The 25776-nt window shown below is 34.9% G+C and overlaps 5 protein-coding genes across 6 annotated transcripts; 2 read left to right on the top strand and 3 right to left on the bottom strand.

Annotated features, from left to right (window-relative positions):
* Positions 1–143: 143 nt before the first annotated feature.
* Positions 144–2312, bottom strand: LOC116132835 (E3 ubiquitin-protein ligase Topors). 2 transcript variants are annotated; one of them, XR_004128457.1, is made up of 6 exons: positions 1863–2312; positions 1619–1756; positions 1439–1496; positions 1026–1279; positions 782–886; positions 144–652 (listed from the first exon to the last, which is right to left on the bottom strand). XR_004128457.1 is itself a non-coding variant. In XM_031418506.1 (6 exons), the coding sequence occupies exons 1-5, from the start codon at positions 2231–2233 to the stop codon at positions 828–830; spliced, it is 891 nt and encodes a 296-aa protein (XP_031274366.1). In that variant the 5' UTR covers positions 2234–2309; the 3' UTR covers positions 145–652; positions 782–827. The 2 variants fall into 2 exon arrangements, 1 of the variants encoding a protein (XP_031274366.1); XM_031418506.1 differs by having other exon boundaries at positions 145–652; positions 782–897; positions 1863–2309.
* On the top strand, positions 2288–8783 carry LOC116132834 (anaphase-promoting complex subunit 7). The gene is made up of 18 exons (XM_031418505.1): positions 2288–2587; positions 2685–2753; positions 2848–2898; positions 3258–3395; positions 3495–3557; positions 3807–3922; positions 4317–4401; positions 4916–4975; positions 5308–5353; positions 6146–6219; positions 6532–6582; positions 6706–6906; positions 7032–7076; positions 7237–7330; positions 7437–7582; positions 7675–7904; positions 8006–8066; positions 8319–8783. The coding sequence occupies exons 1-18, from the start codon at positions 2519–2521 to the stop codon at positions 8403–8405; spliced, it is 1686 nt and encodes a 561-aa protein (XP_031274365.1). The 5' UTR covers positions 2288–2518; the 3' UTR covers positions 8406–8783.
* A 152-nt stretch (positions 8784–8935) lies between these two features.
* Positions 8936–17531, bottom strand: LOC116132860 (acyl-CoA-binding domain-containing protein 6). Its single transcript, XM_031418536.1, has 16 exons — positions 17197–17531; positions 16976–17057; positions 16740–16892; positions 16547–16624; positions 16330–16434; positions 15600–15666; positions 15463–15524; positions 14813–14952; positions 14537–14663; positions 14297–14411; positions 13437–13525; positions 12973–13056; positions 12542–12895; positions 9886–10401; positions 9746–9805; positions 8936–9202 (listed from the first exon to the last, which is right to left on the bottom strand). Exons 1-16 carry the CDS (start codon positions 17232–17234, stop codon positions 9122–9124), a joined length of 2151 nt encoding a protein of 716 aa, XP_031274396.1. The 5' UTR covers positions 17235–17531; the 3' UTR covers positions 8936–9121.
* Positions 17532–18173: 642 nt separating this feature from the next.
* Positions 18174–18852, bottom strand: LOC116132840 (monothiol glutaredoxin-S4-like). The gene has a single exon (XM_031418513.1). It carries the CDS (start codon positions 18697–18699, stop codon positions 18391–18393), a length of 309 nt encoding a protein of 102 aa, XP_031274373.1. The 5' UTR covers positions 18700–18852; the 3' UTR covers positions 18174–18390.
* A 5738-nt stretch (positions 18853–24590) lies between these two features.
* LOC116132847 (monothiol glutaredoxin-S10) lies at positions 24591–25298 on the top strand. Its single transcript, XM_031418520.1, is given in 1 exon segment — positions 24591–25298. A coding segment is annotated over 1 exon segment (309 nt). The 5' UTR covers positions 24591–24778; the 3' UTR covers positions 25088–25298.
* The last annotated feature ends 478 nt before the right edge of the window (positions 25299–25776 follow it).

The raw sequence follows: 25776 nt of genomic DNA, 5'->3' as shown, positions 1-25776 counted from the left end.
AAAAATTTGTATATTTTGCGTTAACAGGTAATCCATCAAGTGTGGCACTAATGCTGAATTATCTGAAGATGATAGTCCTACAGAACACAATATGAAAAAAAAAAAAAGAGGCGAATATATTTTGAGTTATATTGATATAATTTAAGTAAATATAACAATTTGTACAGGTGACTGAATCTGGAGAACTTGTCAGTTGTGACTTGATAAATCTCAATTTCATTAATCTTGAGTACGTACTCATATTGTCAATATCATACAAACCCTCGAGCTATTATTGATGGTTTAAGGCAACGGTAAGAACATACAAATTTGATGATTTTGTCAATGCAATTCGTTAACACAATCTTCAGTTTCTATACATCTTAATACATGCATCTATGCCCCTGATTGAATTGAGAAAGACAGTGATTTGTGAGATTCCAAACTCTGTTTTTAAATCATAATTTGATCCAGCTTCTGCTCTCAACTCAATCCAATTTTGCATTTTCTTTTGCCAAAGCAACACCTCCTCTATACTCAATGATGAGATATGCCCCCACTACCCATTGACACAGCCATTATGTTGAGCACTTTGCTCCAGGTTGCAACTCTGAGTTTTGATCTGGGGTGACATCTTTGCTTCATAAGACTTGGCTCATCCTCAATCAATAGGCTGCAAAATATCACAAGATATATCTTGCAGTTAGGAAGATCACTACAAATCCTCAACCGACATAAGAAAAGGAAATGTAAGTGAAAAAGCCAGAAAGAAGTATAAAGAACTTAGTGAATGAACTGATACCTTGTGCAGCCAACAAATCAGGGGATGAAACATTATTTCGCAGCACTTAAGCCAACTCTTTATATTCAACCACTGAATCATACGTTTCCATTGTAAATGAACTCTCTGCAAAACATCTGAAAAATACTTCTCAATCCATATTGATCATGAAACATGATGAACAACAAATAAAAATATGTATATTCCACAACTAGATGCCATGTCAATAAGTTTCCGAGAAGGTTTTATCAAATAATTTATGTACCTCAATTCATGCCAGAACATGGCGGTCTCATCATGCAAGAAAGGTTGCAAGGGTGCTAAAAAGTCGCGTTTAACACCAAGCAGTCTTGAAGGATGATTAAACTTTCCTTCTAGACTTGCAATAAAAAGTGAGGAGGCCACATGAACAATAACGGATGGATCTAGGTCCCCAAGGATAGCATGGAGCTCCCTTTGGATCCACGGTTCTATTCTCTGCAGTATTCTTTCTTTCACAAATTTATTCACTGCAACATTCTGAATATTCAAAAATAAAAAACCATTAAACCAAACTCTGCAAGTTTCTGCTAAATTGAAATGCAGCTTAAAGAAAAGCCTGATACCTGGAGTCTCTTGAAGAAAAATAGAAACAGCAATTTGCAAGACAAAATTAATTCAATTGAATCAATAACAAACCTGGTGAACGCAATTCCTAGAAGATAAAGGAACAGCTTGCAAGCGTTGGTTATAAACGCTGCAAAAAACCAACATCTAATTTCAGTTTCACGTGTTCATCGCAGTAAATTGATTTAACTCACCGATATATATAACATTGACAATTTTCACAGTAGTAGATTATTATGTATTATAATTTACCTGGCACGCCACTGAAGTTTTCTTTCAGCGATGACGGGCTCAGGCACCGATCCTGGCCGTCCAAACGATCGTCTCCATGGCAATTGTCTTGCTTCCTGCCTACCACTGATCAATTCATGTCTTGATCTTTGCATAATCCTATATTCATTTCAAAAACAAAATTTGAAATACAACTCAATAACACAATCTTTTGTTTGGGTAAAAATATGAAAAAAATAATAATAATTGTATAAGCTAAGCCGACCTTTGTGGTGGACCTCTTGAGCTGGAGTGAGAATGAGAAGTGACAGTTTTGCCCTTGCCAAGAGGAGGTAATCGCTGTTGGAGGAAGTTTCGAGTTGAGAGGTTGATCTTGTAGAACCAGGAATCAAACGGTGCGTTGCAGAGAGGGCAGTTGCGCTTCAAATTGCTCCATTTGCTGATGCAATGCAAGCAGTAGGCGTGGGTACAATCTGTAAGCACCGCAGCTCTGCAATCGGAGATGGTGTTTAAACATATTGGACAATTTTGCCCCCGAATTGCTGGCGAAAGTATTCTCGATACGAACTTCTGGCGGTGGAACTTCTCGTTGTTTGTGTTGTTGTAATCCGATCTTCGGGAAGAAGATGAGTCCATTCTTTAGCGAGAGAGAGAAAAAGTGTCCCTTGAGTTTATTGGAACCTTATTATATTAGAAGAATACAGAGATAATATATTATATTCGTGGTTTTGCTCATAAAACAGATGGAGCTTTGCTTCTCACCTAAACCCGGCTTAGTAATATCCAAAACGACAGCGCATTGGCACTGAAGGGTTTAAAAAGAAAGCGGGGTTAGATAATTAAAAAGCGAGCAGATTTGTGGATTCAAAAACTTGAATTTCACACTGAACAAAGCCACAGTTGGAGCTTAGCTATCTCAAAATGGATATGCCTAAGGACCAAATCACCACTCTTCTTGATCATGGCCTATTCGACTCTGCTCAAATGCTCGTAATCTTCTATTCTCTCATTTTTAATTCGAATTTCATTTCAAAGTAGCGTAAATTAATTTCACTTTTTGTCTGTCTTTAATTCATTTTTATGTTAGGGTTGTTTTCTCGTTTCATCATCGGCTGTTAATGGCGAAACCAGTCCACAACTCAAGGCGGAAAATCTAGTCAGTCAAATTTTTTTTTTTCTTGTTGAAATAATCGCTCAGCATTGTTTATTACGGTTTTATTATTAATTTTTTTTTATATATTTTTTTACAGATTCTTCTCGGTGATGCGCTGTTTCGCGCTAGAGAGTTTCGCAGAGCAATTGTACGAGCATCTATATTATATGCATACTAAGTAGTCGCGCCATTTGTTTGAGTTAGGAGCTGAAATTAAAATTTACCAGTTTCCATTACAATTACGATTATTTCATGTACCTGAGTCAAATAATTCATCACTTTAGTGTCATTTGAGATGATATCTTGTATGCATCATCATGATGTGCATAAATTCTCAGTAATATGTTGGTTAATTACCTTATACAGTTTTATAATGTTGGAAAGTTGATTTTGTTTCCTTGTAGATATATTCACATACTAGTGCATGATTTTCCAGTGGTCTATATCTAACCAATGCGGAATTTGGAATTTTTTGGTTTCACTGTGTGTATTCCTGTTTGATGACAGCATATATACAAGCAAGCCTTGCAATATTACAAGATTGTTCCCAAACAAAACTCAACAAGTTCTAGAAGTTCTTTGTCCTCATCAAACAGATCTCCTTCTCCAAACTCTTTTAGCATTTCAGCAATTAATGAAAATGAGGTAGATTTATGTTCTCCCCTTACTTAAATCTTTCTCCTTTATTGTTTAATTTGCAATAATGATTATCTCTTAAGTTAGCTATTTCTGTCTCTGTTACAGGTGAAGTACAAGATTGCATCTTGTCATTTTGCTCTAAGTGAGACTAAAGCGGCCCTTGTTGAGGTTTTGCTTCATCACTTTTCATTTACATTATATTTCTATAATGTTTTTCAAATTTTTTCTTGGAGGTATATTTATGCATTCTACACAATTTGCAATCTGTATTGCTTTTTTTGCACATTTGCAGGCCTCATTTATGTGAATGAACACTGTTATTTTGATTTAAGTGTATGGTGTTAGTTTCCGATCAAAGTTTCTTTCATTTTCCCTTTTTATTTAATCAGTTGCATATCCGTTACTTTTGTTTTTCAGATGGAGGGAATCCCTAGCAAAGCAAGAAATTTGCAGATGAGTCTATTAATGGCAAAGCTTTATCGGAATTCTAGACATAACCGTGGCGCTGTGACTTGTTATAAAGAGTGTTTAAGGTTTCCCTGCTCTTCATTCTATGCCTTAGTCTTTCTATGGTTCTGTAGATTAATAGATATGGAGGATCTTTTGGAAAATTTTAAATTTCATTGTGTTGGATCATAGAATTCTTTGTAATTTTTAGTTCCATGGTTCATGACCCTACTGGCTTTTTGATATATTGTTAGGCCCACTCCCCCTTCCCCAAAGGCCCTTTTCTTTTTCTCTTGAATATTATAATAGTTGCTGCATTTATTTCTTCTTGTCTTTCTTGCATTAGTGTTTACTATTAGTATCTTCGTTAGATACAGATTTTTACTTCTCATGGCATACTTACTACATAACTGTGTTAAAGTGTGAAAATATTACTCTATTACTTTCTGAAAGTATGTTTTTTTGTTTTCCTTTTGGTAGGCATTCTCCTTATGTCCTTGAGGCAATCACTGCTTTGGCGGAATTAGGAGCTACTGCAAAGGATATTATTTCATTGTTTGCTCAGGTTTGCTGATGAAAGTTTCAAACATTTTCATATAGACAATTAAGAAATATAACATGTTTCCCAATTGATATGCATTGACATAGTCTTTATATGAATGTTCGTTCCTATGCCTTTTTGAGTCCAGATAAGATGTTTTGGTGTTGCTGAATCTGTCTTTGAAAAAAAGAACAAAATATCCTTTGATATAGTTACTTTAATAAATTATGTATAACACTTGTTACATCATAGATATAGTCATACAACCATCAATTGTAGTAGCATCCATTGAATAGGATGATTTAATTGACTGAATGGTGTAATTTTCTTCCCAATGAACACAGCTTGAGTCAATTGGGAAGTAAGTTTGATATTGGCTTAGCATCTATTTGATTGAGGGGGAAAAGAAGATTGGTAGAATCATAGAAGGAATAGCTTAAACCTTCTAATTTAGGTTATAAAGTTGCACGATTATAGTTTGCATCTAATTTAACTTGTTTATGTATTGACTTTTTTGACATTCTTTTCCTTTATTCAGACTCCAAATAGAAGTGCGAAACCCCCATTTGATCACATTGACTCAAGCCGTTGGCTGCAAGTAAGTACATGAGGAAATAGTTAATGTGTTGTCCCATTTTTAAGCTGCTTATTAGCTTTATGGTTTTTTTCTTTTATATGCTTAGTGATCATCAAACAAAATATAGGGTTTTGGCTCACATCACAGATAATCTATATCACAAGGACAAATATTTTCCTAATCTTGAAAATCAGTTTGAAGCATGTGTTGTAGTTTCGGCAGAATGGATAATGAACGAAGTTGGAAGTTGAAATGATTTCTCTACAAAGTTTTTTTGTTGTTTATATTTCATGATTTGTGCTCAGATTGCTAGTTTTACTATAAACAGTAAATAATTTGTAATTTCTGTGCAGCGTTATGTTGAAGCCCAGTGTTGCATTGCATCTAATGACTACAAAGGTAGCATATCTGTATTCTTGTTTGGATTGTCTTTTTGTATTTGTGCATACATTGCTATGGATAAGTGTGTCATTTGTGGGCAATGCTTCCCTTCTAAATTGTTTTTACCTTGAGTTGTGCAACATATTACCCTTTAAAACCAATAAAAAAAGGATAGCTGGTATAGATGGAATGAATTATTCCATCCTGGATTCCTATGTGCCAAATAGGTTTTGTATGTGCCAAAGAGGATAGCTGGTATAGTTGTTCTTCAACAGACTGCAACATAGTCAATATTGCATGGTAGTCTAACGTATTATCTTTTCTTGCATACATGTTATAAATTTGCACAATCCATTTCATGACATTTACATGTATAATTGATTTTTTTTTTGGCTCTCATGGTGGTAGTTCGTCTTATGTGTCAAGTGTTGTTGTATGACAAAATCCGTGTCTAGATTTTTCAAGGGATTTGTATTACATGTACTAGTCAGCTGAAAAAAGTGAAACTAAAAGGACACAGGCCACTGCATATAAAAATTGCAATTTTTCTGTTGATTACTTAACCTCTGAATGAGTTAATATTACTCACAAATACTTGCCAAATTCATCTTATATGGAACAACTAATTTCATGTAGTAACTGTAATGTCCATTGTAGTTTCATAATTGTTTTCTTCTATACAAGCTTTTCTCATACATAGATATAGTTTTCATGTGGAATATATTAGTCCTCATATTTTTCTTGCACAATCTACTTTAGTCGGTACTCATTATTATACACTTATCTTTATTCTTTGCCTGTGGTTGGCAGGTGGTTTGGAACTCTTTGTTGAGCTTTTACAACGTTTTCCTAATAATACACACTTATTACTTGAAATTGCAAAGGTTAGATATAGTTAGACTTTTATGAATTTAAACTAGTAAGATATGCAGATAATTATGTGTTGCCTCACCTGTTGCAATGGAAAGTAATAACTAGTTTTGAGGTTGTGGGAATTCTTGGTTACGAAAAGCAAAAAATAGGGAGTGAACTTTTTCCGGTATGGATATGCTTTATGCTGGACACTGTCCTTCCATCATGTATGGATCAATTTGTTGGGGAATGAAACTGACCACTGATGTTAAAACTTAAAATTGCTGGTTCATTAATTTTTGATCTTTCTTTCTGTTTGACTTATACTTGTTAAATATGTTAAGGTTGAAGCCATTATCGGAAAGAACGATGAGGCCATAATACATTTTGAAAAGGTAAGAGGAAGTTTGGCTTATAATATCCTAGAATTATTTTTAAATTTTAACTACACACACACACACACACACACACACACACAAAATAAGATGTAATATATTTAAAATTCATGGTCTTTACAGGTTCGATCAATTGATCCTTATATTGTAACGTACATGGATGAGTATGCAATGCTTCTAAAGGTGAAGTGTGATTATGCAAAACTAAGCAAATTAGTGCATGATTTGCTGACTATTGACCCTTCAAGGCCAGAAGTTTTTGTGGCCTTGTCTGTGCTATGGGAAAGGAAAGATGAGAGAGGAGCACTATCTTATGCTGAGAAGGTTAGTTGTTCCTTTATTTTTTAGGAAAAAAAAGATTATATTTAACAAGGTTAGTGCATAAATTTGGAGTAGTCTGTTTCTATATTTTTTCATGGCCCATGATTTCACTAATTTTTTTGCATCAGAGCATCCGAATTGATGAGAGGCACATACCAGGTTATATAATGAAGGTACTGAAATAATCTTCAACTGAATGGAGATCACTTTTATTGAGGTCTTTCTCGATAATTAATTTTGTGCATTCATGTACGGTTTTACACCATGAGTATTCCAGTTTCTAACTTCTGTCTCAATATCAGCAATCAACTAAATTTTCTTGTATATCCATAGGGTAATCTGCTCTTATCTATGAAGCGACCAGAAGCAGCTGTGATTGCCTTCAGAGGAGCTCAAGAATTGAGACCTGATCTCCGCTCATATCAAGGTGTGATTTTTAAGGGGGTAAAGATGAGACTTAATTGTTCATTACTTCACCTGAGAATTGTACATTTTGTTATCAAGACAATGATAAGAAAACACTATATTTTCAGGTTTGGTCCATTCTTATTTGGCATTCTCGAAAGTCAAGGAGGCTCTATATGCTGCCAGGGAGGCAATGAAGGCAATGCCTCAGTCTGCAAAGGCTTTAAAATTAGTTGGGGATGTACATGCAAGTAATGCTAGTGGCAGAGAGAAGGTAAACCTGTCATGAATTCGTTGTATCAATATGAGTAGAGATTGCCTTCAATCAAGGTGTGAAAAGTTTCAACTCAATTGAACATGTAACAGGCAAAAAAATTCTATGAATCCGCACTCAGACTGGAACCTGGTTACCTGGGAGCTGCCTTAGCTTTGGCTGAGCTCCATGTCATTGAGGGTCGAAATGGAGATGCCGTATCTCTGCTTGAGAGATATCTCAAAGATTGGGCTGATGACTCCCTTCATGTCAAGCTGGCTCAAGTATTTGCAGCCACAAATATGCTGCAAGAGGCTTTGTCACATTATGAGGCTGCTTTGAGGTTACAATGTTCTCCAATTTCTTTCTTCTAGTCTGGCCTGCATTAAAAAGTTTTTTTTTTTACCTAAATGTTAAGGAGATGGTTTTTAATGTGTGCTGCAGAATAAACCCACAGAATGAAGCTGCCAAAAAAGGGTTAGAGCGCTTGGAAAAGCAGATGAAGGTTTGTCTTCTTTCCATACATGAAGATTCTAACTTTTGTTTACCCCCTATATAATATAATGTGCATCTGCATTAAGTGTTTTCTTTGCTTTTTAGTCATTGGTAGCCCAAAACATGGTGATGTGGTTCTTCAAGGCAAGACTTGCTTTGGGGAAAAAAAATGCAAGGGGGTGTCGCATGAGTTGAAAGATCGAACAAAATACTTGTACAAACATTATGTGCCAAATAACTCTCTTACACTATGACTCTGTAGGGAGTGGATCCTGATGCTCCTGAAGAAGATGAAGAGAATGAGGTTGAGGATGCTGATGGAGATCAGGAGGAGCCTGAACTTTTGTGAAGTTGAACTAAGAGAAGCCTGAGAGAAGTTTCTACGATACGGAGATTTACACTTTTTTGGAGTAAAATGCCATGCCGTGCTAACCTCACCCGAGAGCAAACTGTCAACCAGGTATCAATCACATTATTTAACTTAAAATGTCCAAAATGAGGGGGGAATTGGTTGGAAATTCATTACATATATAAGATTTATTGAAGGACTGAGTAATGCTTCGCCAAGGTGAAATGAAAAGGCTGGTTTTGATCATTTCAACTAAAAGGGTTGCTATAGCATAGTGTAGATGTATTCAATGCTCTAATACTTTGTTGTATTGTGTATTTTGTACTGTGATATACTATACTGTATATTGAAATTGATGAGCTGACATGGCATTGTTGATTTACTGACTTTATCTCATTAAATGAATCATCTCGATAGACCTTAAAGATTTGAGATCTTAAGTTTTGCACATTAAGACTTAACAACAGTTGGTTTACATCTAAGTTCATAAGAAAATCCTCCTAAATCCAACCTATATCATATAGTACAACTTGACAGAAAATGATATTAGAGAAATAGATATAGAAACAGCATACTTGCAGTACGTGGTAATTCTTAAGATTTAGACTAAATAAATTTTACAACTGAATTCATGTATTGTAGTAGTGGTTCATTAACATATATACGGTACAGATTACAATAAAACAACTCCCTCTGATTTCGTCTTCAATTTCATATTACACATTGAAAGGTTTCCTGGGAGTAGGTGCTCGGTTCTCCAAAGATTGTAGTCTTTGTTTCAGATGAAAAACTTCAACCTGCAAGGCAAAAATTTAAGTGTGGATCCGGAATGTTATGATGAAAAAACTTATTTGGTCTCAAAATATTATTGTAACTAATGTATGTCTTTAGGAGATGGAGCATCAACAAGACTACAAATTGTGTACGTGGAGCTATAAATATAAGACCAGACAGGTTTAAGAACATAACTTTTGAATCCTGGATTTGATTGGTTAAAATTGCATATAAATTATATCATTTTCAATGTACATTAATTAAACCTGTTGCATTAAATCTAAACTATTTAAAATACTTGGCGTAAAAAAAAAAAAAAAATGTTATCCTTACAAAGAGGACTACAAAGTGACATCATCTAGAAGAAAAAAACAAAGAAAAAACAGAAAAAGAGAGAGAGAGAGAGAGAGAGAGAGAAATCATGAAAATCAAGGGTGAGGATTGTCTTTGTATGCCCCCTTTGTATGTGTAGCATTGCTAAAAAAAAAAAAGGTGGTGCACTTGAACCTACCGCATATGAATCAAACAAACTATGGCGTTCTAACTTTTATTTATGAATTCAGTACCTGTAACTGGAATGCTCTTGCCCTCTCTCCTGCGAGGACTCCTCTAGTTGAGTGCAGCTCCTACAAAAAACATTGAATTAGCTGATCACAATAACCATTTACAGGAGTTAAAGGCATTGTGATTACATCAAATAGTGTACCTTCTGGGTATCATCCAACACTGCCTTTAGAAAAGCCACATCATGCTCAAGCCTTACATTGTCAGAGTGGACAATATTTGACAAGCTGTTCGCCTCTTCTTGTGCTAGTTCTAAACCAGCAACTTTCTCTTTCAGCATCTCCATCTCCTTCATTGTATCCACCAATTTTTTCTCCATCTCCTGTCTGCTCCTCAGAACAGAAGACAAATTTTTCTCTGCAGCTTCTCGATTTGACAAAGCTGCTGTTAACTGTCCTTCCAATACACCATTCTTTCTTATAAGAGTGGCCATCTTTGTCTCATAAAATTGATACATGCTTGAAGGACCAGATAATGCTCCTGTTTTACTGTCGTTCTCTGGGTATATTACATCATCACTATCTGCAGGAAAGTTTCCAACTCCTTGGATACTTAAATTTTCAGAATCAAATGAAAGTGCTTCATCAATACTGATTTTGCCTCCACTGATATTAGTCTGAGTTCCCAAATCGGATTGATTTATTCTATGTTCAGTTGCCTGAAATAAACCAGAATGGTATGTTAACAAAGATTATGGATCCTCTTTTCTTATAAATACATATGTTTTGATGATAATTCTCTTATATTAGATCAACCAAAGATCGTAATTTTTTATTTATTTATTTATTTATTATTATTATTTATTTATTTATTTTTATTTTTATTTTTTTGTGTGTTTTGGGTTTTAAAACTGAATATTAAAATAAAAGTAAGATGTTTGAATTTTATATTTTTGCAAAATGCAAGAACTTATTTGGTATCATTTCCCTAAATACAATCTGAAATGAAAGAATGAAAATGCCTTTAATTGTAATTGCTGAAAATAGTACAAAAATGATTTAATGCATAAATAATTCGATTTTAAACTTGGTACATTAAATTTAATATGTAAAAAATAATTATTTTGCAAATTTTAGGTGAATCCAAATTTTACATCATGATAATAAAAGATAGGTAAATGTAGTTAAGTAACGGTAATTTCTAAAGCTTACCTGTGAAAAGGAAGTTTCATCCTCCGGACTCTTTGCCAACTTAACAGCTGTGCTGTATTCTTCCTCGTTTTGAAATTGCTTGCAAAGAGAGGCTTTCCCAGAAACAGGATTTGTATCAACTAGTGAGGACTCTGACAAAGATTTCCGACCAGAACCATGTTGTTCAATGGCAGAGGCTAGGTTTTGCCTTCCAACAGAGTCAACTGAACGCTGAGAAGAACCATTAATAAGTTGAGTAGCCATTCCCACAGATGATGAGCGTTTTTCTGATAGCAATTGTCCCAGACCTTTACCATTTGGAGTGGATCGGCGACCCATAGATAATTCATTCTTTTCAATGCTCAGTACTTCAACCTGAAAGAAAAAAATAATTATAATTGAAAAATCAAGAAAGATGAACTATCGTACAAATTATGACTTCAAAGTCAAACCTGATTTGATGGCTCCTTCTTGGATCCTCCAAAAGCAACAAGGAAATCCTTTTCCTTGTGCTGCACAAGAACTAGGCTAAATCCCTGAGGACAAAGAACCATCTTGAGGAAACAATACCCATACAAAAATAAAATAAAACATGCCTATCCAAGCCAAGAATATTGCCACCACAGAGAGCTTCACGTCTTCAAATGACATCTTATACTAGAATTAGTGCCTTGCAATAATAAGTTATAATGACTCACTCATGCTACGATCAGAAATTAAATATTAAATTCAAAGACTAACCACAGTAATGGGTAATTATATCTAACATTGTTGGTAACCTACGAAATAGGGAAACCATATTCAGTTCATAGTTAAAACGTAGAAGTAAATTTTAAGACCAGAGAAGGTGTTCATTACAGTTATATGTCATAGAGAAATCAGAAATTTCATGGGCTAAAAATTCATCATAGCTCACCTTGTTGGCTGTGACAGAAGATGGATGTGATGTAATGGCCACAGACCACTCCACTTTTAGAATATCAAAGATCAAAGTCTCAGCATGTCCTGAAAAAAGAGAAATGGGTTTTGAAGTGAAAAGGAAATTTAGGCCATGATTTAGTGAAAATATAAAATAAATACTCCATAAGTAATTGCAAAGACTAAATTGTTTAATGCATCTATAGTAATAAGCTCAGCTGGAATTAAATCCATATCAGGAGCTTATATTCATATCAGACATGAAATCCAGTTCCTACCACATTCAGCATGGGCATTCATATTGTTCAAAAGAACCAATGCATGTTTAGGTCAACTTGGCTCTAATATCAGACTAACTATTACACATAAGCTTAAGCTGATATAGGTTAGGATCTAATAACAACATTCAAGCTCTAACAAAAAATTTAGTAACACAACCAATCACATGTNTGAATATTAAAATAAAAGTAAGATGTTTGAATTTTATATTTTTGCAAAATGCAAGAACTTATTTGGTATCATTTCCCTAAATACAATCTGAAATGAAAGAATGAAAATGCCTTTAATTGTAATTGCTGAAAATAGTACAAAAATGATTTAATGCATAAATAATTCGATTTTAAACTTGGTACATTAAATTTAATATGTAAAAAATAATTATTTTGCAAATTTTAGGTGAATCCAAATTTTACATCATGATAATAAAAGATAGGTAAATGTAGTTAAGTAACGGTAATTTCTAAAGCTTACCTGTGAAAAGGAAGTTTCATCCTCCGGACTCTTTGCCAACTTAACAGCTGTGCTGTATTCTTCCTCGTTTTGAAATTGCTTGCAAAGAGAGGCTTTCCCAGAAACAGGATTTGTATCAACTAGTGAGGACTCTGACAAAGATTTCCGACCAGAACCATGTTGTTCAATGGCAGAGGCTAGGTTTTGCCTTCCAACAGAGTCAACTGAACGCTGAGAAGAACCATTAATAAGTTGAGTAGCCATTCCCACAGATGATGAGCGTTTTTCTGATAGCAATTGTCCCAGACCTTTACCATTTGGAGTGGATCGGCGACCCATAGATAATTCATTCTTTTCAATGCTCAGTACTTCAACCTGAAAGAAAAAAATAATTATAATTGAAAAATCAAGAAAGATGAACTATCGTACAAATTATGACTTCAAAGTCAAACCTGATTTGATGGCTCCTTCTTGGATCCTCCAAAAGCAACAAGGAAATCCTTTTCCTTGTGCTGCACAAGAACTAGGCTAAATCCCTGAGGACAAAGAACCATCTTGAGGAAACAATACCCATACAAAAATAAAATAAAACATGCCTATCCAAGCCAAGAATATTGCCACCACAGAGAGCTTCACGTCTTCAAATGACATCTTATACTAGAATTAGTGCCTTGCAATAATAAGTTATAATGACTCACTCATGCTACGATCAGAAATTAAATATTAAATTCAAAGACTAACCACAGTAATGGGTAATTATATCTAACATTGTTGGTAACCTACGAAATAGGGAAACCATATTCAGTTCATAGTTAAAACGTAGAAGTAAATTTTAAGACCAGAGAAGGTGTTCATTACAGTTATATGTCATAGAGAAATCAGAAATTTCATGGGCTAAAAATTCATCATAGCTCACCTTGTTGGCTGTGACAGAAGATGGATGTGATGTAATGGCCACAGACCACTCCACTTTTAGAATATCAAAGATCAAAGTCTCAGCATGTCCTGAAAAAAGAGAAATGGGTTTTGAAGTGAAAAGGAAATTTAGGCCATGATTTAGTGAAAATATAAAATAAATACTCCATAAGTAATTGCAAAGACTAAATTGTTTAATGCATCTATAGTAATAAGCTCAGCTGGAATTAAATCCATATCAGGAGCTTATATTCATATCAGACATGAAATCCAGTTCCTACCACATTCAGCATGGGCATTCATATTGTTCAAAAGAACCAATGCATGTTTAGGTCAACTTGGCTCTAATATCAGACTAACTATTACACATAAGCTTAAGCTGATATAGGTTAGGATCTAATAACAACATTCAAGCTCTAACAAAAAATTTAGTAACACAACCAATCACATGTACTATAGAAGTTTCATTGGTACACCTCTTTTTCATATTTTGTTTATGATTTAGGTATTTATCAAGAACCATAACCCGCATGCTATGTTTACCAGCTCTTCTATATAATTAAATAATAAACTAAACTAGATGGCCAAATTAGAACATCACGTTCCCGATATGAAACCCTTGGAACTTCCTTTCAGATTATGCATCCATAAGCAAGCCCAAGCTAGAATCACAAGGAAGCTTGGAAGTTGTTAGTTTCCTCCAATTAAGCAATAAAAACTTTATCTGCCTCAAAGGCACAACAAAAAAGAAGGCAGTAATATAGTTAATGTCTTAGTGAATATGTTTCTTCAAGAGTTTCAACATGAAAGGAATGGATTAAAAACAGTGCAAGTATATGCTATTAAGCTCGTCGGGCATACGTTTTTTCCTACTTCCACCCCCTGCTATATACCATTTAGTGCCAAATAGAACCCCACAGCATCCAGCTCTAGGTGATGGATGATAACCTCGAATCTTTATTCTAGTCCATATCATCTGAAAGAGAGAGAGAGAACTTGTCAATATTTCACAGCTAATGAAATTTTAATGTTGTCTTTGATGAAATGAAATTGTTTGGCCAATCAGTAATGTCATAGTAAGATTCGCAAGTTCTAACACACCGAGTCGAAGTCAAGTGAATACAAGTCATTCAATGTCTTGGACTTCGACGATCCTCCAAATATAAGGAGCGTCTTGTCATCATAAAGTGCTGCCACATGGTTCACTCTAGGAGATGGTCCTGCTCCTCTGTCACAAGTTAGAAGACAATAGTTCATGAGAGGCAACTATAACAAAAATGTGGTATTTGAGAGAAACAAGAAGCATGATCATCCATCAGCAGCAATGTTGACAGTGGACAGGTTGACAAATTCCACAACATAATAGATTTCACTCACTTGTAATGAAGAGGGAGCCATGTCAAAGACTTCAGATCAAACATGTGCAGATCATTTAGTTTTCTCCTTTTAGCATCTTCTCCACCAAATAAAATCAAAGCAGAAGTTCCCCTAACCACAGTGTGTCCACTGCGAGCAACCTGTAAATCATAACTTTTAGTTAGGGTGGTGCATGACTAAAGAGCTTCATTGATGGAATCACTTATGTCTATATTACAGAATGCTGCTGGCTTCTGAATGGACTGCAGTTACTCACTAATGTTTTACTTTCACAAAAAAAATAAAAAATAAACAATAAAATAAAATTGAAAGTAATGGGATATTAGCCAAACAATTCACGCATCATACTCTCATTCAAGAAATGCGTTGCCCACAATTATGCTCTGCCTACTCTAGTCAATAAATTATACAAATTCATATTCACCAAACCTAATCCTCTTATCCACAGGCACTTCATTTAAGTCTTGAATTGAGTGAATGCAATAGTGCACATTGATATTTAATAAATTGATATCAGGTATTCATGCGACGCATGGAAGTACAATTTTATCAAATAAGTTGAATGCCCTCCATAGAAAGTTAATGATGGATGTAAGTAGCATTCACATGAAGATATGATTAGCACATTTGATAAGTTTTAAAAAGTGTACCGGTATATCTCCCTTTGCATCCATCAAAGACCAACACTGTGTCTCTGTGTCAAATGTCCAAACTGAAAAGACCAAAGAGAGGATAAGAATCATTCTAATAAATGATAAAATTAGCTATAGAAACAAAGAGATCCAACCTGAAACTCTGTCACTCCCAGAGTCAGTTTTCCCTCCAACTAGGAGCACCTTCTTTCCCCAAGAGACCTGAACAAGAAAAACAACAGAAAGAACTTTCAGCACACATGTGCTTTTGAAGCTTTCGTAACCCAAGGAGTGAAATGAAATATAGTTCTTAATTGGTTAAGCAATCTTAATGTTAAGGTAGCTATTTGTTATGCTTGAGGCAGGAAGAGAACACCTTTTACATTGCATCATTTTTTATGCACCTTACTCACCAATCTCTTACTGCCTTTTTTTTTCTAATGTTTTAAGAAAATGATAATAAGCTGCTTAACTTTTGCTCCCTATATATTTTCATCTTCCACTTTCTTCAAACCGGGTGGATTGAAAGATCATGATTATTTTGGTCAAAGTTAAATCTATAGTCATCTGATTGTTAAACTTAAATACTATTGTCAGGTCCTTATCATCAACTTAAGTTTTTGAGTTTAGTGGTTTATTAACATAGTATCAAAGCTAAAAAGTCTTAAATTCAAATCCCTCATGTTGCAATTCTCTCTTCCCAGGCTAGGCCTATATGTATGTCATCTCAGGTTATATACTATTGTTAGCCATATCCTATACCACAAAGCTAAATTCAAGTAGCATCCCATGAATCACACAGCGAACAACGCCAAATTACAAATTTTATCAAAAAACTATCAATCACATACAATATAAGATCCAATGCATTGGAGATTTATATACCAGACTATGTCCCCTGCATGCAGGGATCTTTAGTGGCAAACTGTTTGGTGACAAGTACAGTTTTGATGAAGCTGGCGTCCAGGTAAATCTGTCAAAATTAAGGACCTAACCAGAAGAATGTGATTAGTTAAAGTAGCTCTAAATAAGTTTGTAAATCTGCAGTTGCATCATTTCTAGATAACTCATTTGTCACTAGTGCCACTTTGCAAATTCTTACCTGTACATCATCCAACAATCCGCTCCCTGACTCACCACCAACCACTATCATCTTGTTACCAATTACAGCCGCTGCATGCTATTCATAAGACAATTGAAGTTTTCACTTTGAGCAGAACAATAAGAACACACACCAATGCCCAATGCACCACTTATTATACAAGATTTTTATTCCAGAACCAATAATATCTTACATTAAAACGAGGGGCAGGTTTTTCCCCAGCAATTGACAAAACCATCCAACTCTCAGAGTTTCCAGATGTGCCACTACTAGTTTCAGGCACAGCAGATGAACACTGGCAGTCGCGTTCATCAGAATGACTATTTGCAGGAGCAGCACATTCACCCTGCGCAAAAATTAAAATAGATTCAGACACCGCACGTATAATAACTACACAAAAACTAATTACATACTAGTTCAGAGCCTCACATCGGGATTGCTATTTCGTTTTGGAGGCCTTATAGGACTCCTAATTCCCTGAGCAGAATCTGATAGCTGAACCTTCTTCACTCTAAAGCAATAGATTAGTAACTATTAGATTAATCTACCATTACAATACAGTAATATAACATTTTAATTAAGTTCCAAATGAACACGAAAACTCAGCTCCGTAATATACTTTCAGAGCTTAACATAAAATGACTACTCACCTTCCAAGCTTCATGCGTCTTCGAGAGAAACCAAACATTATGTAAACTGGAGCTTCGACAACAACTATTAGTTCACGATAAAAACCCTAACTATCACAAATGAAGCAGCATTATCAGTTTATCACCACAAAATGAAATAGAAACTTATCTACAAAGCAGTGAAAAAACAGAAAGAAAGAAGAAGGATGATGATGATGATGATGAATCTGTTTTTACTAATAATGTACCAAGTAACTTCGCTTTCAAAAAGCTCTGACAGGACAATCACCCTCTGTTTGGTTGCAGAGAAAGTGAAGGAAAAAAAAATAAAAGTATCTTTTCTTTTATTTTTTTATTTTTTTTGTTTATTGTTGACTGATTGATAGGAGATATTGTATAGTGTTTGTTGCTTACTGTACAAATGGTTGTGTGAGCTGTAATAAAAGACAGGCGTAGGTTAGCGTGGTCGTGACGATGTTAGCTGTAATTAGACAGAGATATGGTGGGTGGTTCTAAGATACGCGAGGAAGTGAAGAGAACCACATGATACCTTATAAGTGAAATGAAATGACCGTTGAGTGAGGTACTGAGGTCAGGCTCGGAGTGTAGTTTTATAATTTAGTTAGTCGAGGCATTAATGGTGTGCGGCCACTGTGGGCCACTGTCCGATGCTTGGCTTGGCGGGTTCTTGGCTTTGGGACTTGGTTTCTGAAAGGTGTGGAATCTCTCTTTTACACGTGTGAATCCCAAAAGCTAACCAAATCTTTACCGGCAGTAAAATAATTATTACCACAATCTATAAGGTATAATGTATTACAATTTACAAGTTCACATTTCACAAATCAATAGCAGACCGCGGGTGTGTGAGCACGTGCATTCGCCCAACGTGAGTAATTGTAATTCCGAATAAATCAATAAAAACTTCAGGTTTAATAACCTTGCAACGACACCGTAAATGAAGGGAACTTTAAATAAATGGAAATTACAGTGGATTAATATGAGAAAACAGCAGAAAAATCTGCAACTTTATTATCAAAAACGACAACGTACAAGATACAGGAAACTCAGTAGGATTAATAAACTAAAAATTAACATCCGACACCGCTAACATCCTCAGTAACATCATATAATTATATATGTAACTAAGCTAAGTCACACGATGTTTATTATAATAATTAGTGCCTGATGTGCATGTTGGGTTAATAATACCAATAATCAAACCCATAATGCTCCAACTCGTTTGAGCATTGGGATCAAGGTCCGATTAAGATGAAGACTCATGACCTGATTGGCTCCACCTACCAGTTCACCACCAATGAACACGGCTGGCACCGTTGGGCTGCAACCAAGCCTTGATAAAGCCTGCTCAATCTCACGTCCTGCCGGGATCTCATCCAGCTCATGGACCGCCGGGTTCACCCCGAAATCACTAAACAGAGTCTTGATGGTGTGGCACATGCAGCAAGAGCTCCTGCTGAAGATCACCACTGGTCTCTCAGATGCCATTCTGGTCACCTTATCCATTGCAACTTAAAATATACTCGAGCTTCAAACGCTACTCACAGAATGTGGAAGAAAAGAAAAAAGAAACGATCAAGGAAAGCAATGCGAGCTTGTGGAGAATGTATGAAAGCTTTGCTAGAACACTTGAGGTTTTGCTGTGAGGTAATTGAGGTGCCATTCAACTCTTTATATAGATCTGAAGGTGGTGGGAAGACGTGGATTGGCTGGCAGGTTTGATAGTGAAAAATAGCGAGAATGTTCCATTAGATATTGTAGTCGGTTTCAATTTTATCGATCATTCGCTGAAAAGATTGAAGACGCAAAATAAAGTTGCTCAAGAACGAATCTGTGCATACGGAAATAGATTGAGATTGGTCCTTTGTACGGCTTATTATTATCGTCCCAATGTTGCATGTGGATATATGACTATAGTTTTTCCCTTTGTTTTTTTTTTTTTTGGTTTGTTTTTGGTCCCAAGTTTCTTTTTTTGAGTGCATTTGAGAAATTTACAAAATGGTTATTATATATATGTGGATGGATCATATCAGTAAACGGGCATTTCGGATCTGATCCGGGTTTGGTTTCATTTGTTGGCTGTGTATATATTAAGAGACGTTAATGGGTTGGGTAGGGTTTTTGTGGGTCAAATAGACCCATACTGCCAGATAATAAACAAGACGATAGGCTTACATATAATTTGGTAATTTTGTGTAGTTTGTTTTAATCTGTGGATTTTCTTCTTTCTGTAGCTATCTTGGAGGCATCTGCTGAGTTGGATACATATAGTATGGGTTATCCAATTGGGACCTTTTCTTCTCACAATCAGATTCGCATCGAATTCAAGAAATGAAACTGATAGCCAAACTGAGGAACAATTTAAAATCACAGAAAGAAAGATATCTTCAAAATCAAGAAAGAAACACAGATTTACAACCATCTGATACAGTCTTCAACCAATAGTATATATCTTCTATATATGGCCTTCGGCTCTCCCTCTCTCTCTTTTCTGATCTTGTCATAGTTTTCCTTTTATATTTCTGTTCTTGGATTTGCATATAATCTATATATTAGATTTGGAACCTTGATTATCTAGATAAAAAGTTGGATTGATATCTATGGATGTAAATAGTGATTAATAGTTCATCAAGCTCATACGAACTTTTTTAAGTCTCCGCTTGAAATTTGGATCTAAAATTGTGTATAATTATATAAAATGAGCTTTATATATAACTGAAAATAAAATAGACTAACTAAATTCTCCGAGAGATATATATTTTATACGAATATTGTCTACACTTTACCATATACTATATAAACTACGCCAGCAGCTTCCCATTCACTTTCACTTTCAGCATTCATTTTCCGCCAAGAAAGAGGAGACAGATGCCATGGCTCTTGAGGTCCCTAACATCATCCACTCCACTGTCTTTTTTGGTGAAAATTAAGACCGATTATCCGAAATAAATAAATCCCCTCAAAATACGGCAAAATCTCTCTTAAAATTCCAATTTTTTTTTTTTTAAATTGAGAATTATTTCATAGTTTTACTTGGAAATTGTCGAAATATTCTCTTAAGTTTTTGAAAAAATTTATAAGAATTTAAGAAACACCCAAATTAGTTTAAATCGTGTATAAACACTGGAAATATTGAAATTAATGAGAAGGTTCCTGTATAATTAAACTATATTATGTTGATGATTAAATAAAGACAAATATTATATTGTTTCATCAATAAAAGAAAAAATCATATTTTTTTTTATTTTTTGAGTAATTTATATTTTATTTAATTATTTTTATATTTTTAAAAAGAAAATATCGAAAAAGCTTAGAAAGATGCCATCTCTAGAAAAATCCAATAAACGTAAAAGCAAATTCACTTTGTTTATTAGCTTTTCGTCACCAGTTGGAATCTTGGGTATGTTGATTGTAACGTCAAAAGTAATGCGTATTTAATATATATTTATACTCTTCATTGATACGTAATTTTCAGGTCATATATGTGGTCACGTCTACGTAAGCTACAATATCTATACAAACGTATATATAATTGTTGCATAATATCAAAAAAATTATAATTGGCCCAACAGAGAGGCCAAGAGCCAGATTTTAGGGTTACTTTGACCGTAACACATACCCACCNCGAAAAAGCTTAGAAAGATGCCATCTCTAGAAAAATCCAATAAACGTAAAAGCCAATTCACTTTGTTTATTAGCTTTTCGTCACCAGTTGGAATCTTGGGTATGTTGATTGTAACGTCAAAACTCAAAAGTAATGCGTATTTAATATATATTTATACTCTTCATTGATACGTAATTTTCAGGTCATATATGTGGTCACGTCTACATAAGCTACAATATCTATACAAACGTATATATAATTGTTGCATAATATCAAAAAAATTATAATTGGCCCAACAGAGAGGGCAAGAGCCAGATTTTAGGGTTACTTTGACCGTAACACATACCCACCACTACGTATCAATAGATTTGCATGCATGCAGCATGGATTATCCTATCATCTTTCACATATGCGAATCCCCCTTAATATGAATGCACGCATATAAGAATTAGGTCATATCTATATATGTATCATTTTTTGAATCTTTTTATATCTAACGTGTGATCAAAGGTCTGAATTTTGTGTTATAGATTTTATGATGGATGTGATATGTATTCATGTATATGATTTATAGACTATGTATGGCATGCATAGTCTGCTCATGCATGTACATAGAAAATGTTTAACATGAGACCGTAATTGAGAGAGAAAGAGGGAAGAAGATAAGGTGGGGAAAGTGAAAGGCAAGTGTTGGGAAAAGAATGTCAACTTTATGTGTTAAAAGATAAAAGAAGAGTGCGAGGACGGATCCTGGCATCACATATTAAGATTTAGATTTAGAGTTGGCGAGGTACAGGTCCTGTACAAATTGCGAGCTACCTGATCTCTCTCTCTATCTCTCTCTTATATATTCTCTTTCTCAAATAAAGATAGCTAGAAAACAAAAGGCTGAGGAACAAATATTATACCTTTAGCTTTAACATAATATTATGCTTTTCCAGATACGAAACACAAGGAATACCTCTCCATCCCAAATTCTCCAAATTAAAGCAGAAAAAAAAAAATTCTCTCAAACTTATTGTTCTTAAGATTATCATCATTCATCAATCGAACAAAATTTTCATATCACTAGCATTATAAGGGATAATATGATATGATATCCTTGTCTAATGTGTAGTTATTTTCGCGAGGCGCATTCTGTAACTGTTAATTTGTTCTTCAAATCTTGTCAAAGTTGATTCTGATATATAATCGATTGGCCAGGATGTGCTTTGTGTCATTGTTTAAGCATCATGCATAAAGATGATAAATCAATATTCATTATCAAATATCTCTCAAACTTAATTCATTTGTAGGGGTGTTTAAAACGTGCATCAATATACAAAAGGGTTTTCTGTAGATTTAAAAAATCTACCTTTACAGAAATAGGGTCTGATCCCGTGAGGTTAAGGCTACCAGCAATCCGCTGTACCTGCACATGTAAGGAAACAAGCGTGAAGTGAATGGAAAATACCAAGATGGTGTTTGTCATAGGCACTCCGACGTTCAAGTCAGCAAAGCTAAATGAGGTTCATTTAGTGATGGTTAGGGAAATAGAAGGTTACCAGGAGTGAGATCTAATAGGTTTGAAGGTGTAATCTTTGTCTCCCAGTGAGCGGGTTGGCATTTGTTTAAATAGCAACTGTTTGATCTTCAAGTCCTAATAGGACTGTGAGCCCTTTGGAGTTGAGGTTTTGTCAAAATGGAGAGACTTTGACTCCCTTACCTTAGTGGGAAAGGGAGTCCCCACGAGTCTAAGATACAGATCTTAGATGAATTAAGATAATAATAGACCTCTTCGATAGAGTTCGGATAATGCTGAAGTAAGTAGATAACCTTGGGCTCCAAGTAAGCCCTAAGTCTAGTAGGTGGTCTAGAATCAATGGGCCCGGACCCAGGCAGGCTGATGATGAGGTCCAAACGAATCGGGACCTTTTATTGATTGAGCTCTGGCAATAAGCAACATGGCAGGTGTAATAGGCGGGCCTAATGTGCGAACTCTGTTGTGAACCCAATTGGAATTGGGTCATGGCTCTGAGCTTTGTTGAAGGTGTCTTCGTCTTTGGGCCGAGTACATTTTTTGGCCCTAACATTTTCCTAACCCAAGGCTTTCCTCAGGTAGGAATGATGTTGTGTATTGTTATTCCTAGTCTTGTTTAGGTTTTTTTGAATCATATCCCAAGACATATCCTATGATAGGATGTCTTTGTCTTTGTGTTTCTTTGCTTGCTCCTCTCCTCTTATCTCTTATCTTTTGCGTGTTTAAGATAAACAAATAAAAGAAGATTAGATTCTCAATCTATTAGGCTTGTGTTTTCTTTTTCCTTTCCTTGGGACTGTCTTGAGATAGGATGGTCACTTTTTTTATGGGCACTTTGTATACATTTTTTCTCTCTTCTAATGATACTACTTACTTACCAAATATATATACAAAAATTATAACCATTCAACTTTATGTCGTCTCTCTAGAGTCGATTGAAGAGCTGCATTACACTCTTTGAGTAATTAATATTGTATAATAAGAGTGGAAAACACATTCTTGTTGTAGGTCTAAGAGTTCTAGCTAACTATTCAAATATTTTCAAATTTTGGAATAAAGGTAATTTACTTGATGCTTGTCGGAGTTTTTTTTTTTCTTTTTTTTTGGTAAACCCGTGGAAGGATCGATGTTTCTACAACTTGAACAATCTGTTGATTGTGTGTAGATCAATGTCAATTAATTATAACAAGTTGTTCCCTGTAGTACTAGTATCATATTCATACCTACAATACGTGATATAGTGAAACGATCCCTTTTGTCTGAGTAATATGAAGTGCGCCCACAGACGAAATTGAGACCCAGCCCAATTCTATGGCTCATAGTCATTCATGAATTTATATATTATTCTTTAGTGTTAGCTGTGATTTCTCAATTCTCATGCCATTTTTGCATACGGCTTAGCTGATAATTGATTGTTGGGGAACTTTCAGCCAGGTTATAATTCTTCTCGATCTCTACAACATTATCTTCATCTTTGAATATGAAACTAACTTATGCATACAAATCATGGCATGGGGGCATACGATTGGTTATTACATCATTTTTTTTCCTTAATTATATAAGATCAAGAATATTGATGAATAAGTTAAGTCAATTAGAGTTATATTAATGTTGTCCATAGCATACCTTGTCTATCTTACGAACATAATAAAGACAATGATAAACAGTTAAGAGTCTCATATTGTACAAGATTGTCATTATGTTGGACTTTTGTCAACTTTAGATAGATATAATATTATGTATAAAATTATTCTCGAAGACTCAAAGTCCATACCCACCACCTCACCTGAGAGATGATGCAGCTATATCTCTGTATGTGTCTGGATCGACCACACTGATCTGTCTCTCATCTCACGTGATCATCCCATATCCATAGTTGACATTCTTCACCCACATTCGGAATTTATTTACATATATAATTTGAAATCAATTTAGGGCTATTTTGTCAACTAAAGAAATCACAAACGTTGTTTTCTTGGTAAATCCACTTTCCGACCTTGGTGATGTTTGGCTTATCCGTATATAGTTTTTGAGATTCTAGGAACAACTAGGTGTGATTTTTGAAGAAAACCACACATGTCAATATCAGACTAAGGGTGTTCATGGGAATCAATCCAAATATCTAAAGGAACCTTCACCTTTCCAGCTTCTTCTTACTTTTAATAAACAATTAATCTAATATGTCATATTCTATCGCACGTCATGATATTGCATGCCATTCATATATATATATATAACTTCATCAATGCTTCATTTGCATCAACCGACCAAATACACAACGCCCTCTAACAAAACATTTGCTTCAATTTTTAGTCTTTATCTCCCACACATTACCATCAAAACTTTTTCAACTTTCTCTCTCTCACAACCTGTGCTATCACTAATAACTATAAGTTTTAATTATCTTTAGCGGCTGCATTTTTTTACTAGCTCGCTATATATCTTTACTGCATATCATTCAAATGGATCGCGTTGCAAAATTGGCATCACAGAAGGCAGTGGTGATATTCAGTAAGAGTTCTTGATGCATGTGCCATGCAATCAAGAGACTGTTTTACGATCAAGGGGTAAGTCCTGCAATTTATGAACTGGATGAGGACAGTCGAGGCAAAGAAATGGAATGGGCCCTCCTGAGGCTAGGGTGCAACCCTTCAGTCCCAGCTGTGTTCATTGGGGGAAAATTTGTAGGCTCCGCTAACACAGTCATGACCCTTCAGCTCAATGGCTCCTTGAAGAAACTGCTCAAAGATGCTGGTGCTTTGTGGCTTTAGTGACAATATTAATTAACTCAGCCAAACCCATAAAATCTAGTTAAGTTTCGAATATAAGCTTAACCTAATTAGTTGGATTTCAGTTTCCCATTTTCTTTTTTTGCTTGAATGACACCCGGCTGCTTCAAAGTTACAATGTAATATTGTACTGCTAAATACCTATAGAGTCTGTAATATCTTATATATATATATATATATATGAAAACTTTCCTGAAATGTATCTGTATTAAACTTTTGTGTAATAATATATCGATGAGAATTATATCTTTCTTTTGCTACAATTCTGTATATATTTGAAGCCACATGTAGACTCATAAGTGCAATTTCTACTGACAAATAATGTAACGAATCAAATAGAGTAAAACAAAGCGATAACAAGTACTATAATATAGGATATATATATTTTTGAGTAAATTAAACAAAGTAGATTAAAATTAATGTTAAGGCATGGTGCTCATGATTTGCGATTTGATGAAATAACTCCGGTTTCCGTACCCTTGTGGAATAAACGTTGAAATCCCCTGATGTCGTGGCCTACGCTGAAATGACAAAATCATTTCAATGGATGGATATATTCTCTTTGTTGGGGTTACAACCACACAATAATGAAGTAAAATAAGCAAATTTTGTTAGTGTTATTCCATCATCACTCATCAGGTTGGCCTTTCGATTCTTTGTAGGGTTTTATC

Source organism: Pistacia vera, unplaced genomic scaffold (genome assembly GCF_008641045.1).
Source record: "Pistacia vera cultivar Batoury unplaced genomic scaffold, PisVer_v2 Contig260, whole genome shotgun sequence".
Taxonomy (NCBI): domain Eukaryota; kingdom Viridiplantae; phylum Streptophyta; class Magnoliopsida; order Sapindales; family Anacardiaceae; genus Pistacia; species Pistacia vera.
The sequence above is the reverse complement of the archived record's forward strand: the minus strand, read 5'-3'. Positions and strand labels throughout refer to the sequence as shown.